The following is a 20,226-nucleotide window of genomic DNA, read 5'->3' on the forward strand; positions in this document are numbered from 1 at the left end:
TGAACCATCACAATTTGTTGAAATTTTACTCTTGCTTAAGGAATAGAAATGAAATCTATAGTATTTGGTAGTTAATTACAAAGTCAGTGTTGATGTTGATACCAACCCCCCATTTTTTTTTAGCTGCTTCTTTGGTAATATCTCTTATCAAATGGGTTAACTTATGAGAATATTGTTAGGTAGTAGGTAAACTGCTAACACTTTTCAAACCTTGTTTCATTTGTAGAAATTCAACTGGTGAAAAAAACACAGTGACAAGGAATAAACAAAATCCCAGGGGGAAAAATCTGCCCAATTTCTCCTTTTACTTAATGTAACATTCTTTTTATTAAAAATACATCCTGTTAATAGAATATCAGACAATGATTTTGTAGCACATGGTAAGATCAACCAACTACTGTTTCATATTGTCTTGCTGATATAAGTTGTAGGTTCTGTGTGTGGTATGATGCGTCATTTGGCTCCTCTCCCTTGCCCTGCTGATGCCTATGAATGCAATGAACTGCAGACCATTTTTTTTTCCAATACAGGAAAGCTGGACATGCAACTCAGAAATTATATCTCCATTTCCTAATTCTTTTTAGAAAACAATGTCTTTAAAATAATTTAATCTAAGATCAAAAGTTCTGAAAAGCACTTCTTATCAAAGTTGAGATGAATTTTTCTCATGAATTAAATATTTACAGTTTTACAATAAATATCCTTAAGCTGAATGATTTTAGTACCATATTAGTAGGTTTGAAAAGCTAATGTGGGTCTTGATTGGTACATAAAATGTTGCATATAAATTAAACATTTAAAAGATGGATACAGACAAAACAGCCAGTTCAGTTGTTATCTCCAGTTATACAGTTACAGCCCCAAGGACAGTCAACCCTTTCATATTGTATCTTTCTTTCTGAAAGATGAGTACTTAGGTTCAAGTAACATTTCAGCCTAGGTAGTAATTGCATAATTTATAGACCTTTTGAAAAAGAGATAAACTGTTTTTCATAAATTCTGCCTCTCTTCTCTCCTTGCCCCTCATCCCAAAATCGTTTTTTCTTTTACAGATTGGAGCATTAAAGGATTATTACCATTTTTACCATAGTAAAACAATTAAAAGGTCGATTCTCTCAAGTAGAGGTACTCACAACTTCATTTCCATGGAGCCAAAGGTAAGCTAATATAATTAGTCAATCGTGTCTGATGCAAGCCTTTGCATTTTTAATTTGCAACTTTATGCCAGGGGATGTTTACCTGGATAACATCTACAATTACAAGAATTGATTGTTATTTGCTCATTAAGATTCCATTTCATATGAGAAAAGAAGGTAGTAATCTAATGTTTTAAGAACAGTGTGCCACCGTTATTTATAGAATATAATATTAATGTGATTTGCATGTCAAACCTATATAATATATATTGTATTACTTCTAAGCAGTGACACTTTCTCAGAATGAAGAAGGTAGTTTGACTGTAATTTCTACCTCAAAAGTTCACTATTGATTTGTGTTATTGAACAAGGATATTTTTTACAAAATGTATCTTTTCACATACATTAATTAGCTTAATTGCTATTATTATTATTAAACTGCTTTTATTGAATTACTGCATACCTCATGTTAATGGTTTATAATTTTTGTTTTTCATTTATAACCTTCCCCAAAATAAAACCTTTAAAAAATATTGCCTTTTGTATATAAAGAATCATGCTTCTTTTTATTGTAGTGAAACAAATAGATGTGAGTATAACAAGGATATATCACCACTGGATTTCTTCTCAGGGCAACAATTATATCATAATATTTGATTATTTAAAATGTATCAAATGTATCAACTTAATTTGCATCTTAATTCTATTGGTATGCCAACATGATGTATCTGGTTATTATAATCATATGCTGACGGTGGTGATTGAAGAAAATATATTGGTGCACTGCAAATATCAGCTGGCTGTAAAGTTGGCTGTGTATTATTTTTTGTTCACAAACAAATGCTGAGACACTTTTATGTTATTTGATGTTATAAATGTGAGAGGAATAGCCTCACATTAAAAGTTAGATGCTCTTATTTTTTGGCAATATATGAGCAGTTGGTTTTATGGATATTGCTTTTTGATCACTTTGCTATATTTTTTATATATTGTGATAGTAAAATTAATAAGTAGGTAATTTTGGTCAAACTACATGTCATCTTAAAAGCTTCTCACAAAAATTAATTTAAAATTTAATTTAAGTAACATATGGATAACTGACCCCTTGTACATTTTTAAATTTTACTTTGGTGTTTTCATTTTGATTATAAACAAATTGTTGCAAACTAGAAATAAAGTCAGTATAGTTTCTTATGACAAATATTATTGGCAAGATAGGAATGTTGATAGGAATAAATCAGAAAAAGTTTAGAAAAGGTAATGTTCTGTATTACTGAACTTTACACTTATTCTGTCCATATTAGTATAACAAGAAGATTGGCATGTAAAATGGAGTCATGGAGCTGTAAACTTTCTTTCCCCTTTCCCCTTTCCCCTTTCTCTTTCCTTTCCCCTTTCCCTTTCCCTTCCCTTAAGCTGCTCATTCGCCTGGATATAAAGGTGGACTATCATTTTTAGATTGGCAAAATTCACACAGCTACTTCTTGTTGTGGAAAAAGTAGCAATGATACCTACTTGTCCAGCTTATCCTTATTATAGGACCATCTTAGAAACCTAAGCTCTAGAAAATAAGCAGATATCATGTTATCACACATTACAGTGCTGATAGCAACAGATTAAGGCAGTGTTTCCCAACCTTAGGAACTTGAAGATGCATGGACTTCAACTCCCAGAATTCCCCAGCCAGCATAGCTGGCTGGGGAATTCTGGGAGTTGAAGTCCACGCATCTTCAAGTTCCTAAGGTTGGGAAACGCTGGATTAAGGTATTTGAACTTTAAGCTAAAGGAGAACTGTGGCTTCCACCAAATGTAATAATATCCTGATGGAATACAGTATAAACATTTAAGACACAGATGTTGAAGTATTGTTATTTTGCTTTTTTTCAACTGGGACGTACTGAGTTTCACTCAGTATACCCCACTTCAAAAAGTATAACAAAGTTATCTCACTTTTGCTCATTATTTCAGCACCAAGATAACAAAGTATGCATATAACACCTTCACCAAGTCCTCAAACTTAAAATCACTTCACATATGTTATATCTGTTTTTATAATAGATCCACCATCTTAGCTAATATTTCTTCCACCTTATACATATTATAGTATTCAAGTAGAACCTACTGAGATCTAGAATTTACACTAAAATGGTATTTGAATAGCAAATTCATATTTTGTCTATTGTCTTAATAAAGATATACTGCCCATATCATATATATGTTTATATATAATGAAGGGCTATGATTAATCATTATTCACACATAGCTCTAAAATTTAAATCATGATTTACAATATACAGTGACTATTTTGACATATCAAACTGAGCTAAAACCTAACGGGCTATATTATGATTTAGCACAATATGTGAAAATATAAGATAAACATCATATTTTTCAAAGCTCTTAATTAAAAAAAAAAGATAATGTCTCATTGAAGAAGGAAAACAGCCAAGTATTGGCCACTCAAGACTGAAAGTGTTATATATTCAAAAGTTGGAGACTGGCTTCTTAGCTAACTGTTGGATGTCTTTCTCCAGATGCAAAGATGCTTTAATCTTTGCATGGACTTGTCTAATATTGTACTTTAGGAAAATCCTGATTCCCATTATTCTAATTTATTATCCACAAACTACACATAACAGAGTTGAATTGTTTTTGTTTCCTAATGACCATAATGCTTGGTAGGGTCAGTTTTGAGCATAGAAATAGTGGATAAAAGGTATTCAGTGAGGAAGTCCAGTTGCCTCTGCCCAAATGTATCTGATTTTGTGGGTAATTCCAAAACACGCAATAGAAAATATACATGCTGGTTTCAAACATGATGTGACTACGTACAAGGAGATCTTAAGCTTGGAAAGAAATGTTTGGTGTTTGAAATCATACAGCCTCTTGCGAGAAGAGAAGGTTGTTCAAACTTGGTTTCAATATACTCAGTTACGGGCCAGGTGGAAAGAAGATCAGAAAAATGGATTTGCAATGACTGATGCAAATTTGATAAAGCAAATTAGAAATCAGGGACCAGCACATATCAAACGGATATATCTTGCATTGATAGAGATTGATTCAGAAACAGAGCTTGTTAAGGATTGTATGATAAAATGGGCCCAAAACATTCAGGAAGTTATTACAATGGACACGTGGGAAAAGATTTGGGTGAGGAACGTAAAATTTACTCAAGCTCAAAATCTAAGAGAGAACTTTTACAAAATGTTTTATAGATGGCATTTAGATCCTAAAAAGCTTGCAAGTATGTATCCGAATTACCAGCCTAAATGTTGGAGGTGCGGTGATGAAGATGCAACATATTTTCACATATGGTGGACATGTAAGAAGGTTAAGGCTTTTTGGATAAAAGTCTGGTGGAATATGCAGAAGATTTTTAAACGGAGGATAAAGTTTTGTCCGCAATTTTTTTTGTTGGGAATAATTGTTGACGCTACAGTTGTGGACTCCAAGTTGATGTTGAACTTAATTACGGCAGCAAGACTTTTGATAGGCCAATATTGGAAGAAAGAGGAACTGCCGACCGTAGAAGAGTGGACTTTAAAGGTTTCCGACCTGGCAGAGATGGCGAAGATTTCGGCCTATTTGAAAGATCACTCGCAAGAACGTTACATTATGGAATGGAGAAAATGGATTGAGTTTATCCAGAATAAGTATAGGGTTAAGAAGTTTTATGTAGCATTCGAATAAGTCTTCTTTCGTTTTTTTTCTTTTTCTTTTCTAGTTTTTTATATATATTCAATATTGCTAAGGTTTGTTTTATCCTATATAAGCTAGAGAGTGATGGATTTTAGAATTTATAGTTGTTAGTATATGATTGTTTATGATTGCTTTTTTTATATATATACCTTGTATTTAGCTCTGGGAAGTCGAGGGGGGGAGGGGGGGAGGGGGGGGGAGGAGGGAGGGGGGGAGGGGGGAGGGAGGGGGGGGAGGAGGGAGGGGGAAGGGGGGTTTTTTAAAGGAAAATTGTATTTTAAAACTTTTCATTAAAAAAAAAAACACCTTCACCAAGTCCTCAAACTTAAAATCACTTCACATATGTTATATCTGTTTTTATAATAGATCCACCATCTTAGCTAATATTTCTTCCACCTTATACATATTATACTATTCAGGTAGAACCTACTGAGATCTAGAATTTACACTAAAATGGTATTTGAATAGCAAATTCATATTTTGTCTATTGTCTTAATAAAGATATACTGCCCATATCATATATATGTTTATATATAATGAAGGGCTATGATTAATCATTATTCACACATAGCTCTAAAATTTAAATCATGATTTACAATATACAGTGACTATTTTGACATATCAAACTGAGCTAAAACCTAACGGGCTATATTATGATTTAGCACAATATGTGAAAATATAAGATAAACATCATATTTTTCAAAGCTCTTAATTAAAAAAAAAAGATAATGTCTCATTGAAGAAGGAAAACAGCCAAGTATTGGCCACTCAAGACTGAAAGTGTTATATATTCAAAAGTTGGAGACTGGCTTCTTAGCTAACTGTTGGATGTCTTTCTCCAGATGCAAAGATGCTTTAATCTTTGCATGGACTTGTCTAATATTGTACTTTAGGAAAATCCTGATTCCCATTATTCTAATTTATTATCCACAAACTACACATAACAGAGTTGAATTGTTTTTGTTTCCTAATGACCATAATGCTTGGTAGGGTCAGTTTTGAGCATAGAAATAGTGGATAAAAGGTATTCAGTGAGGAAGTCCAGTTGCCTCTGCCCAAATGTATCTGATTTTTTTTTTGAAAGACAGTTTGTATCAGAGAAAGGGTAATCAGAGAAAAATCAAGCATCTTATACACTACTATTCACCTCAACACCCAAAAATTGCTTTTAATTAAAAATTAAAATAAGTATTAAAATAATTATTTTTAAGTGGTGCACATTTCTGCAGCTACTTGTTTAATGAGCATTTGGATTTAGCTTACACTTTGCCAGTAGAGAAAGTCGATGTGAACAAGCACCATAGACTGTATCGAATTTTTGGAATGTTGCATTCTGTTTTGGAGGTCATACAAGAAGGGAGAAGGAAATTGGATTTGTTGATGACAGACCTGGGAAGGTTCAGAGGAAGGATTTAAAAAGATCTGGTACCTGCTTTGCCCTTGGCTCTAGTTGTGTGTTACTATGTAGACTGCTGTTACTACTATGAGGAATACTATGAAAAGCAGTGCTACCAACAGCAATTGTGGAGCTTTGAAGTAGAGCTGTTGTCATCATCCTTAGAGTATGAACAGTTGCAGACTAGACCTCAGCTTCTGATCTGTGATAATCTGGCTCTGGATGTGGAAAGTATAGATGTTGGCTGAGACCAGTAGAATATGTGCTGAGTTTCGGAAATGTGAAGACAAAAATGAAGAAATGATTGTTGGTTGAGATGATGCAATGGTTCCCAAATTGGGACTGTGATGGGCAGGGGCATGAATAGTGGGAGGGAACTAAGTAAGCTGTTGTAGGAGATCCACATATTCATGTGTGTCTCTTGTTCTAAGTCAGTTTCCCCAGTCCTGGTTCAGATAGAAACATTATCAGGTGACTTGGTCTCTAAGATGCTGGTAAATGTCAGGTCTATGGCATTTAGATTATATCCATCTACAACATGATGGTTGATGAGCATGTACACCTGTTGGGTATTACTGACTGGCAGCAATGGAGATGTAGCTCTCCCTGAAATCCAATTTCATGTTTTGTATCCTGCAGCAGCAGAGCATAAATTTATGCAATGGCAAGGAACATTGTATGTGGGAAAGACCTTGGGAGATGCAAAAGGTATTTCAGGCCACAGAAGCAGATGGAAAGCATTTCAGATCAGATCTTCAAATTACACATTGTAGGTGCATTGCTAGTGGGACCCTGATGAAGATTCACTAGTCATGAATTCAGGGAGATTCAGGAGATTTCAGAGACTGCTTGGAAGATTTTTTTGAGAATTTGGCAGGTTAAAGCTGCTGGGAGACTTCATCTGTCAGTTCAGAATGAGGAGTCATCGGTATGATGATTACACCAATTATACATAACTAGCCAAGACAGACATGGTGCCATGGAAAGCCTGAACTGATGTCTGAGAGATATCAGGTAAAACAATCCCAAATTAAATCCTACAAATACCAAATTGCTTTTTATTTTTGCAATGAACAAACAGGGCAATCCAGTAACATCAGTTTAGGATTACTGAAGATGGGATTGTAGTTCCTCTGAAGAAGTTGTATTTTTACAACCTTTCTGTTGATTGGACTGCTGCAACATGTTCTACATGGAGCAGCCTCTGGAGAAGCTTTGGTTGGCAGAAAGTATCTGTTTTTATTTGAGGATGAAAGTCCTGGTTTTTGCAAGGGAATGAAATGCAGAGGGAGTCAAGCAAAGTGTGTTGGAAAGTGAGCATTGAATAAAATTATGAAATAGCAGCTAGCTTTCTTCCAATGTATACTCAGAAGCTGTGGCTATACTGCACTGTCTTATTAAAATGTGTCCGTTGTTGTTGAAAACTGCTTAAGACTTATTGCATAACCTCCTCAGGGTGCCGTCGGTCAGAGAGTGTCGGCTGGCGGCCCCCAGGGGGAGAGCATTCTCTGTGGGCGCGCCAGCCCTTTGGAATCAGTTACCGGTTGAGCTCCGGATGGCTCCCGACCTTCGCTCTTTCCGCCGTGATCTGAAAACCTTCTTATTTGAACAGGCTGGCCTGGTCTAAGGGTTTGGGGTATTTTTAACTATTTATTGTTAGGGCTAAATTAATCTTACTTTTAACTTTTGTATGTAGTACTTTTATTGCCCTGTACACCGCCCTGAGTCCTTCGGGAGAAGGGCGGTATAGAAATTCAAATAAATAAATAAATAAATAAATAAATGAATGAATGAATGAATGAATGAATGAATGAATGAATGAATGAATGAATAATAACCTGACCTAGTTTAGAAAAAGTACCTATCTCTAGAAAGTCCTATAGTGTATGCTGAGAGCACATTTAGTACATTTATTTCCTAAAAATAATACTTACTTTCTTTTAAAACTGCAATAATATATACAAGAATACTGGATTTGTTTTCTCATAATAAGACAGACTATTGTTATCATTTTCTATGCTTCTTAACTAAATACACAATCCCTAATAGAAAGAACTGGGACCTTCAATATACAAAGAAAGTTGCTAAACTACAATGCTTACTCAAGGGATAGCCTTGCTCTATTTGCATTTTTTTCTTATCATCTGCACATTAGATATAAACATCTGAAATGGACTGTCCATACTTGTACAGTTGACTGTAGGAATATAGATGGCAAAACTACAATAACTGAAACAGTTATAGTTATAATAATGACAGTTGGCAAAGTCTGCTTTGGTTGAATATTTTTTGAAATAAGCAGAGGCTTTGATTCAAAGCTTATATTCCCCAGATAATTTTTTTTTATCAAGCTTTGTGCTCTGAAGGTTAATATTTTTATTAGTGTGGGTTACATTTGATTTTTAATTAAAACTTTATAATAATAGTTTCATTGTCATTGGTTAATGAAAGTGAGATATCATATTCAAAAGAAGAGTCTGAGAGGAGACAGACAAGCATAGAGAGATACTGCCTGGCCTTGTAGTAGGACAAAATAGTCAGTATCTGAACGAAGTATAGATATGATGTTCCAGTGAGAGAGAAAGAAAGAATTCTCAGTAGAGAAGTTGAAAAATATCCTGGGAGAAAGCAATGAGAAACCATTTCCATATTATCGCCAAGAAAACTACTTAGATTCCTGAAGTCACAAGAAGTCAAGTTCAATTTACAGGACACTCATTATTGTGTAATCCATCTACTGAGCTAATAAAATTATACATTAAATGTGATAGATCAACACAATAAAACTAATAAAGTAAACCCTGAATGTTGATTCAAGTGTTATAACTCCCATATAGACATCATAAAACAATTCCCGAGCCATACATGCAGTGTAACTTTTGAAAGGCTTTTCACTCCATATCAATGTAGCATAACAGTAGCTGCTTGGTTTGGGCCCTCTACACAGGCAAGAACATAAGCAGAAAGTCTTCACAGTACAACATGCATAACTACATTTTGATAACTTTCATATGGCCAGAATGTTCTTAAATTGAACTTAAAAGGTAATCAAAGAAGAGACCATACTGACAAAGATTACATATTATTTCAAGCAGACGGGACTAAAAGACAACCTGAATTGAGTTTTAATGCCAGCTTGTAGAAGATAATGTGTATATTACAGTAACATAACTGTTGGTTTTAGAATTAATAGATGAGGGAATGGCGTTTCTCAAAGGAACGTAGCATTGTAGGATTCTTTGAGATGTTCTTCAGTCCAATTTAGCATAACATATAGGCTTCCCAGTCTTGGTAATAGTTCCTAAGCCAAACAGATGAATAATGATCACTGCTTGCCAAATCTTGTTATTCTTGGGAGCTTAGTAATGGGCAGTGTTTGTGTTATTGTTGCATTACACTTGCTTCTTGAACAAATTAATTACTGGATTTGAACAAGATAGGACTACATTCCTAACCACAAGGACCTCAAAATGATAAAATATGCACCGTAATGTATTTTGTAATGTGGCTGCAGCAACCATATCAATTCTGGTGTGGCTTTCCCGGACAGCAGCAGGTGGTGATTATGGGGCTGTGACTGAGCTCTTGGAGCAGCAGCAGGATCATATTAGCAGCTAGATGAGACTCTACCTAATTCAGCCTCCTAGTTCGAGCATGGGATGGCAGAGGGCACAGGAACAGGCAGGAGGCTTCATTATGGGATCAACCAGTGTGGCTACCATTGGATTGGCCACACGGAGTAGCAATCTATACATTTATTTATTTGTTTAAATTCTTTTGCCACCCATCTCACTTCATTTGACTCTGAGTGGCTTACAATCTGATAAAACAATGTTATAAAAGATTAAAATTAAAAATGTTGTAAAACATTAAAATAGTAGTGCAACAAATATAATGTTAAAATTGGCAGAGAAATAGTTTAGGTGGCGGTGGAGGGAATACAGTGGTGTGGAGGTGGAAATCTTCTATTTAATCCACCTCTAGGATGACACATCCCCATCTGGGCCCCAGGCCAATCAGCAGAGCCAGGTTTTAAGGCCCTTATGGGTTGGGTGGGAATGGACCTCAGCTCAAGGGGTTTAGTGTTCCAGAAGGTGGGAGACATGGCAGAAAAGACTCTTCCTTGGCTGGCAGTCAGAATTCCTTAGCCAGTGAGATCCTCAGCATACCCCTTCTCCTGACGCGAATGGGGTAAGCCAATCCTATTGGGGTGAGATGGTTGCTCAGGTAACCTGGACTCCTGCCATACATTTTGTCACATTTGCATTCTTTGCCAATTTCATTCATGTTGGTAGATTGCTGTTACAGTCAGCTTACTGAACTTTAACTACAACTAAATCCAGCATTTTCCTTTCATCATTGTTTGAAGAGTTTGTACATATAAGTATTGTCGTTTGGAGTAAAGGTTGTTTGGTCAGGGTTGTGGGGGTGTCTTTCTGAGGCACTGTTACTGCTTACTCCCTGGGCAAGAAACAAATTTGGCAGGGACCCTGAGTCATTGCTGCCATGTAGTTTGGTGTTGTTACCCTTCCCCAATTGGGTGAGGGTAGAGTGGACAGCAGAGAGAGGATGCTTGGTGATGTGTTGTTTAAGACAGGGCACTGAGGTAGCTGATACTTGATCAAAGAGATGCTGAATCTGAGGCCCAGGTGTGGTAGTGTGGAATGGGCAGTCATATTAGGATTATGACAGGCAAAGAAATGGCAGAAAACAAGGAAGAGCCAATTGTCTTGGACGTTGACTGTATGCATGACTGGAAGCAGTGGTAGGATTCAGCTGGTTCGCACCACTTCGGCAGAACCTGTAGCTAACTTTTTGTTGCCCAGGCCCAGAATCCACACAGAGAACAGGTTGTTCGCATATTTGAATCCCACCACTGACTGGAAGTCACCTCTTCTCACCTCATCAATCCCCTCCCATCCAAGCATGCTCTCCTGCTGAGGTCTGTAAAATGAGAGAATTATTCACAGCTCTCTTTGTCTCTCTCTCTCTCTGTTCCCCACCCCCATCCCAGTTGATGCCCAAGTTACCCAATGCTTCCCTGGTCTCCTCACTATCCCATGTGCCCACTGCAACTCCTCTTTTTTTCTTTGCCTGCCCAGAAAACAAAATCCTTGCCCAGCAGTTTCTGTAGGCAATCCCTTCTATGCTTGACTATTCTCCCCCACCAACCCCACCCCACAGAGCAGAGAGATTGGAGAGGAAGAAATTACAACAGAATGAGTAAGTACACAATGGGGAATACACTAGACTGTTTGCTGAGTGCACTCACAGCTGTGAGTGCCAGTGCATTATTTCAGTGTGTATTCCCTATTGTGTGCCTCCATGTTTTCCTGTAATTCCTCCCTTTCCAATGAAAAGCCAAGATGTTAAATGAGCTTCTCCTGACTCAAAAAGTATATATTTGTATGCCCTGATCATGTATGTTTGCTTGTCATGTTGATTGTTACCCATTTCAATTCTTGAGTGTATTCTAATTTTGCAGCAGATTGTAGGTAGAGTATATGATACAATAAGGATGAGTCTGAAAATTAATGCAACAAAATCCAGAATTGTGCTTGACAGTAGAAATAGGATGAACAATTTGAAGTTATATGTAAAAGGTGAAAAAAGACCAAAGCAAAGAGGTAGCTTATCATGGCTAACTAAAAGAAAGGAAATGGACAGAGAAAGTTTTTAAAAAATCAAATCCTAGTGTAGTGGATAGCCTATTGTGAGGAACAAACATTTGCCAACGGAAGTGAAAATTGAGTAGGTCAGGAGAAACCTAGAAGTAAGGTGTATGCAATTGGAGTAGGTAATTTAAGAAATGTGCATACTAAAACAAAGACGTAAGATCAAGAATCAATGAGTGCTGGATGAATGTGGATTAAATATAAGAATGTAGTGAGAGACTACTATAAATAGGAAATACTTTAAGTTGTTTTGGTCAAATGGAGAGAATGAATGAGGATAAATCCTCAAAACAAATATAGCAAGTCTGACCCATAGTTAAGAACAGAGCAACATTTGAGTTAAATACACAATTCATGTTAAATACATAATGATTTGAGTTCTTTATACAATATACAGTATTACGTAATAATTCTGTTCCATTTTACATATAAATTGCTTCTATTGGCAATTCCTCCTGTTTTGGGGAGATTCCACATTGGGGATGGAACTTGTTTGTAAACTGGAGACTCACTGTAATATGAAAGTAAAGCAAATGGCTACTTGAATGAGTGTGGATTTAATACAAAAGTGACAAATAAGAAAGCTTTGAGGTGGCTTTGTCTTGGAGAGAGAATGAATGAGGATCAGTTTACAAAACATTTGCTTTTATTATTATTACTTACTAGCCTACTTTCTTTCTACCATTTGAATTATATAATTAATCATAAAAAATAATGGTGTTAGATGATATACATGTATGTGGATATATGTTGGATGCATATTCATGTATGTGTAAATTATTATGCACAACTATCATTTTATGACTGAGGAATAAATGTAGATAATTGTGCTTAACATTTTTATTTTATGAAAGATGGGTACATACACTCTGCAAAGTAATTAATATTATACAATTTTAAACCACATTAATTAAAAGTATTTCATTTATATTGAAGGATAGCTTATGAAAGTCTGCAATTCCATTTTTATTAAAATAAAATATTGCATGCTAAATTCCATTTATATAATGTACTTAACATTAGTCGTGTTTATTGCAGTGCTGTTTTTCATGAAAACTATGTTTATAAAAGTTCAGGTTGGCATTTTTTTCTCCTTATTTATAAATTATTCATTAAAAATTTTAAGGGAACAGGATAAACATAAAAAAGAAGATAGGAAGACACATAGCAGCTAAAGAATAAAATGTCAGAAAATAACGAGTTTACAATGATCATAATTTTCACATTTTATTATATAATTATTTCAGTGTGTAGAACCACATTGATTGTAATCTTAAGAAATAACTCCAGATATATTAATATTGATGTCAGCAGTGTTTGTTTTGTTTCAAAAGTAGTACATAGTCATGTAACTGGAAAACAACAAGGGAAAAAGGGGAAATCAATAAATGCAAAATTGGAAAACTAAATAGTTTTAAATGTCTTCCCAACTGATGATTACATCAACACATTTATAAACATTGAAATTGTTTCTAATTAGGTAAAAGGTAAAGGTAAAGGTTCCCCCTGCACATGCGTGCTAGTCGTTTCCGACTCTAGGGACTCACTCTGTTACAATCACTCTGTTACGTGGCACTCGGGATTCGACCCGCCAAACTGCCGACCTTCTGATCGATAACCTCAGCGTCCTAACCCACTGAGCCACCACGTCCCTTGTTTCTAATTACTGCTTTTATATTATTTTCCCCTTTAAAACTGTGCATAGTAATGTCTTGATTTTCTTTTCCTTTTGCAATACTAACTTAAAATTATAACAATTGTAGCAGCTTCTAAAAATGCCACTTTCAATGCAGCCAGTCTTTGACTTATGACAGAATTTCTATTGATATGTGATGCAGTCTGGATTGCTTCACAATGACAGTCCCAGTTACCATTGTTAATCAAATTCCATGGTCATTAGACAAGGCAAATTCCTGCCAATTTCCTATAACGAGTCAGTGGGGAACCCAGCAGGAAATTGCAAGTCCCAGATATATTTTTTTAAAAAATGTGTGTGGGGGGAGGCAATGGACAGGTAAGTTGCTGGTGGTGGTTGGGAGAGAGCATGATGAGAGTATGGACACAGTAAGGATCTTGGGAGTCAGTGAGATGGTGCAGAAGCATATGGGGGAGATGCAGTATGGGTTGTAGAGAGTGTGCAAAGGTGTGAGGAAGAACTTACTTCAGCAACTTGTGACCTCTCCTGTCAGCTTCCCCATTGACTTTTGGGGACACTGGCAGGGAAGATTGCAAATGCATGTGATTGTGGGGTGTTGCAACTGATTGTAAGTGCAGAGCAGTTGTCAAGTTCCCAGGTTGGAATCAAATGACTGCAGGAATTTTGGGACAGCCAGAACTCTAGGGATTGGTCAACAACCATTTGTTCATGGTCATAGGTCAAGGATTTCTGTATAGATACACTAAACACACTTCATACCACCCCAAAGTAGTTAAGAGTCAATAGAATTACACTAACAGTAAACAATTTAAAAATTAATATGGGTTGCGGTTCATAATTTTTTGCAGTATAAAATCTTCATAAGTTTCATTTGATTCCAAAGTTCTTTTCTAACAAGCAGGCTAAATCAATAAATTGTTCATCCTGGGCAGCTCATATCATCCAGAAAAGGGCCATTTCAGCCCTTAAAAAAAACATAATGCTGTAATCTAATTAAAGTAATGTTGCTACATTTTTATTTACAGAAGAATTGCAATCCAGTTGTTAAATATTTTCTAGGAACATTTCTCTTTTTCCGTTCAAAAAAAAAAGTTTTTTAAAAGTCACCCTGTAGTTTGTTCCTGGGGATTGACCCTTTTCCTATGCCTCTCTTGTGGAAGGTAGGATGAAAGCTTTTTAGTTCTATGTTTTGATAGCACCGACCTTACTCACATCAGGGAGTCCAGAATTCAAAAGAAAATAATGTGTAACTGGACCTCAGGTCAAGAAAATCAAATGAGGATAAAGCTCTCCACTGGCCTAGAAGAAAAGTGGGCATTGTTTTTCCTTGTTAAAGAGCTTTAATTAGATGTGATAGCAATTTTGCAGCTCGCCTGCTAAGCAACAGGAAATTGGGAACAACAGAAACTGGCAGTTTGTTAGTGATAATACACAAGGCATTCAGAGGAAGAAAATACTCACTTGAAAAGAAAGTAATTTTAAAATAAAAACTGGTTTTGAGCCATGAAAAGTGAAAGATAAAGTAAAAAGCAAGGACTCAAAAATTCACATTCCAAAATATAATGAGTGCTATTTTTCCCTGCCTATCTGTTGTATGAATTCAGTGCCTTTATTTTGAACGATTTGGCCATGCATATGTTTCATCCACTGAAGAACAAATTCAGATTAAACAAACAATTATTACTTCAATCACCAACTCTTCAACATGATTCATCCAAGGTTGTTGAAAAAAGCATAAATGTGTTAGATCTGGGGAAACTGCTTTATTTTTTTTATTTAAAATAGAAAATATATTTCTATATCATTAATCAATGGACTGGAAATTGTTGCAGTATAAATTTCAGATATGTACTGAATAAACTGCATATGGAATAAAATAGTCTATACATCTGTTTATAATTTCTTTGAACATCTTTAAATTTAAAGTAAGTTTCTAACCTAATGCAGTTGCTTAGAATGTTTGATGTTTGACTTACAATTTTTAAAATGTGACTCCTTATTATAAACTATTCTAGAGGGAGCTGTTGTCTTAAATAGAAAATAAAAATTACATTTCTGAGAAGGTTACATTTCCCTTTACTTCATGATATAACTGCAAGTTTACACATCAAAATTCTGATCAATGGGAAATGGAGACACATAAACCAAAGTTTCTTGCACAGAAGACAAGGCAGAATTTATTTTATGTAATTTAGAATGCAACCTAAACAGAACTTTCAAATTTATTTATACTTAACTCATACTTCATTTTTTCTTTCTTGGACATTTTAAAATTCTATTTAAAGGATTAAATCAAAACCTCTGTCCAGTATTTCTCCAGATAATCATAGAGTTTTTGAAGAATGTAAAGAACCTGTGAGATTTACTCCTATCTACTATTGTTTGAATAAATTTTATACCCTACTTGAATCTACTAGGGCTTAATAGTAACAGTTTTTAATCACTCTTATTGTTGGAATAATTATCAAGAAATAAACCTGTGTTTTCAGAATTTCAGAAATAATAATTTATTCTAATAGTAAAGTAAAATATGATGTGATATTAGATCTTTCTCCCATTAAACAAAATACTTTTATATTGGGATTATTGGGAACAGATCCCATTGTCTTTATGAAAAATCTGTCAAAACCACGTCTGCGGGTAGAAGCACACTCACAACTCCAGCAGGAACGGGTGACAAATCAAAGGTCGCTTTATTCAGCTCCAGTGGAAACAAAGTCAGTGTTGGTAGCACTTCGCTCCCAACGCTTACATAGCCGTCAGGTATGAAGGCTCCGCCCTCACGTTACAAACTAACATCCACCAACACATGTATATAAACCCAACTGCCCCCCTACAATTCATTTTCCTTTTCCTGCTCCCCCAGATGCCATACCTCCGTGCGCGTGTCAACCCGCCTCCCCCCCATCCAGCATACCACCCTCAACCAGGTATGTACACCAGGTGACTCCCACCTCTATCCCCAGGTGCCCAGGTCCATTTTTTTATTGGCTTACAGTTTTAAGCTAATTCACAAACCTGGCAAGGATATGGGCCATGCAGATGGCCTGAGCAGACTTCCATTGCCTCACATTGAGCCAGATCTGGCCCCAGTGGCCCTCGCTTTGTCCATTCAGGACTTGCCTGAGTTTCCCCTCCACACAGGGGACATAGCCACAGAAACGGGAGCAGACAATACTCTAAGAAGAGTACTATCTTGGGTACACACGGGGTGGCTAAAGAAAAGCCCGGGCTACTTCACAAGGAGACATGAGCTCTCAGCTCATAAGGATGTATTATTTGGGGGAACAGGGTCATTGTTCCCACCTCATTAAGGGACAGGGTATTGCAATCGCTTCATGAAGGTCATCCGGGTATTGTTCACATGAAAGCTTTGGCACGAAGCTATTTATGGTGGCCAGGATTAGATAAAGCCATGGACGCTCAAGTTCATGGGTGCTACACATGCCAGCAGTCTAGGCTTGAAATGCCACACGCGCCTGTCCACAGGTGGCAGGAGACACATACCCCCTGGTCTAGGATTCATATAGACTTCGCTGGGTCCTTTCAGGGACAGCTCTTATAGTGGTCGACAGCCATTCTAAATGGCTGGAAGTTATACCAATCGTAAATATGACTACTGCTAGGACCATCCAGGTGCTTAGGAAACTCTTTGCAACGCACAGGCTACCAGACGCCATAGTGTCCGATAATGGGGCCTGTTGTGTATTAAACAGTTACTATTTCTCACACAGTCTGTGAGGAGAAAAACGTGGCAGCCTGCTGACAGCTGTCAAATGGGCTGCCGCTCGCTAACATGCAGGCGCGGCGACTGGCTGACAATGACAGCTGTCAAAAGTGGCCGCACAGGCACAACTCAATGACAGCTGTCAGGTTGCCGGAGGCTGCGCATGCGCAGTAGCAACTAGCTGTCAAATGTTGCCAGCTGAACAGAGGCATGACATGTTGACAGCTCGCGTCTGTCAAAGCTCGCCACACCTGATTGGCCGCAGCCACACGGCGGGAGAACGCCTCACTGTTATTGGTTGTTACTTGTCCAAGTTATGTATAAATAGCAGGGACTCCCAGCGGTGTTTTTAAGCCGGTGTTTCCCCTAATAAACGTCTGAGAAACTTACCTACTGTCTCCTGGTCTTGCCTCACACTAATCCAGGGCCCAATGGCAAACGGGGAGGTGGCCATAGGGGAGCAAAGCCCAGGAGTGCAACATGGGGCCCCTGATGGAGAAAGCCAACCAGAACACTATAGCCACTGTGCTAACTCTGTGGAAAGATTGGACTCTGGGGTGGGCCGACCGGAAATGGCCAGCCAGAGAATTCTGAGTCATCCAGACTCGCTTGAACTTATGGACCCTGGTCTGCCCAGCCCAGCGGGCAAGCTGGTAGGCCAGGGAGTGCCTGGCTCTCCTAGCCATTCCACGAGGGTTCGCAAGCCTCCTGTATATTTGCAAGATTTTGTTCCAAAAAACTGAGCTATAATGTTGTATGTTTCATTGCTGCTAGCCAGGAGAGTCTCTGTATTAGCAAGAACGGAAAATGTGTACATTGCATATTATTTCTGTATCTCTGAAAACTTGTAATTGCTGTAATCATTCCTTTTGTTGTTATAATGTATGTACATTATAAGGGGGAGGGGTATAATGTATTGGGCTTTGTCTTGCTTAGGAATATCACATGGGGTTAATTGCTGGAAGGTTGCTCAAGCAGGGAAGCTGGCTAACAGCTCCCAGCTCCTCAGACAACCCGTCTCCAGCACCGCCATTGGTTGCTTCTAGAGAGGCAATAGGTTGCTTTAAACCTATTGGCCACCGCCTAGAGGCCAGAGTATAAATTGCTGCATTTGCAGCCCTGTTTCTCAGTTCAGTTCCTGCAACCAAATAAAGAATGATTCTTGCTGAACTCACTCGCCTCGTCTCATCAATCAAGCAACATACCCAGTATCTAACACTTTGTATATTCGTTTTTATATTTTTCCCCACTGTTCCTTGCAGAACTCTTCTAGCTCAGAAATATTCTTAGTTCCCCTTGCACGCACTGCTGTTTGAGATCTCAGAGATAATATTCAAGTCTGGGGAATGGGAAGTCTACTCCAAAACCTTTATCTTTCTTCTCCAAATGTTTAATGGTTGATTTGGAGGTATCTTTCAGATCAACATGGTGTTAAAGCATCCGAACATCCAACTCTTTTCAGCTTCATTTTCTTCACTTACTGTAAAACATCCTTCAGGGAATAAGTGGTAGGATGTATGTAAACCGCCCTGAGTCCTCAGGGAATAGGGCGGTATATAAATATAACTAAATAAATAAATAAATATAGTTTGAAAGAGAAGTACTTTTATGTAGCACTGAACCTTTTTAATACATATTTAGACTATGCCAAACATATTTAGGTCAGTACATTTTTAAAATAACCCAAAGAACTCTTCAGCCCTGCTATAACATTAAATCAGAACCAATAATGATCAAAATACTTTTTGCAATTTGTTTATTTTTTTAAAAAAACACAAAATTCCATCTTTCAATAGGTGAGTATTCAAGTCACCTAATAAAGTATTAGAAACCAAAGAGCAGGTACAAAAAGTTTAAAATCAGGTCAAAATTAACACTATAATAGGTACTAACATATTTTAATAATTAAAGCCTGGCGAAAGAGAGAAGTCTTGACAGATTTCCTAAATATCGAGAGATTTAAGGCCAAATTCAACTCCGAGAGCAGGATGTTCTATTAGCTGGGCGCAAAGCAGGTTCGCTTTGGTGTGGCAGAAAGTCAGGCATTGGCATCAGGGACATATTCTAAAAGCTTCTCTGGCAAACAAGAACATCTGCACAGCTTTGTAATCCCTTAGAACAAAGTTTTCAAAGTTATGGCCCCTGTGCAGATTCTACATCATTTTCTGTGGCAAACAACAGTATTTTGCAGGTAGGCAAAATGCCCAGCAAGCCAGGACACTGAGTGCAACATTGGAAAAAGTATCAGTGGCCTCACAACTCCCCAGTAAACCTGATAGGTCTTCCATAGCTGTGATTTTGAGGTTTCTCATGTTGAGGAATCTCTCATTCTGGGAACCTCCACTCAATCTCACATTCCATGGCAGGTACTGTTTCTGATGCAGCACTTTGGCAGGGAGTCAAGAATGGGCCAGGGAAGATATATGCTGGAAACACTGGCTGCCCAAAGGAGGAAGGAAGCTTGGATGCCACTTGAGCAGAGTCTGCTAGGATGAATGAGTCAATGACTTATGCTGTAATGTGGGGATCTTTTGGTCTCAAAGAAGCTCCATAGTTTTGTTCCAGTATTTCTCTGGCTTTAGTTTAAATTACCGTAGTTTATTAGGTGCTTGAAAGCTTACCGTGTTTATTTGATCATTGATAATGGCATTTTAATTTCTTTGTTTGTTATTCTTTGTGATTTCATTGTAACTTACCCTAAATCGATCAGAACTGGGATGGGTTAGAAACATTCTATAATAAATAGATTTATAAATAATAAACCAAACATTGATGTTCTAAATAATGACCAAGTTTGGCTGTTATAAGTAACCAAAATGAAATTGTTGTTTTGTAGCTCTGATTTGCAATGTTTTACCTTTGTTATTTTTAACTTAATATATCTATGTTTAATGGTATACCATGATACTCTTCATTTCTTCATTTATTTTACTTTC

The 20,226-nt window shown here is 37.0% G+C and overlaps 1 protein-coding gene across 1 annotated transcript in view; it reads left to right on the top strand.

Annotated features, from left to right (window-relative positions):
• PCSK5 (proprotein convertase subtilisin/kexin type 5) overlaps positions 1 to 20,226 on the top strand; it is a gene marked incomplete at both ends in the record, with an annotated part of 224,946 nt that overhangs the window by 20,113 nt on the left and 184,607 nt on the right. The window contains one exon of the mRNA XM_083351165.1: positions 1,053 to 1,157. Within this exon, the coding sequence (XP_083207291.1) occupies positions 1,053 to 1,157 (105 nt within the window). The remainder of the gene's footprint in view (positions 1 to 1,052; positions 1,158 to 20,226) is intronic.

The sequence above is a fragment of the Vipera ursinii genome (assembly GCF_947247035.1).
Source record: "Vipera ursinii genome assembly, chromosome: 2".
Classification (NCBI taxonomy): Eukaryota; Metazoa; Chordata; class Lepidosauria; order Squamata; family Viperidae; genus Vipera; species Vipera ursinii.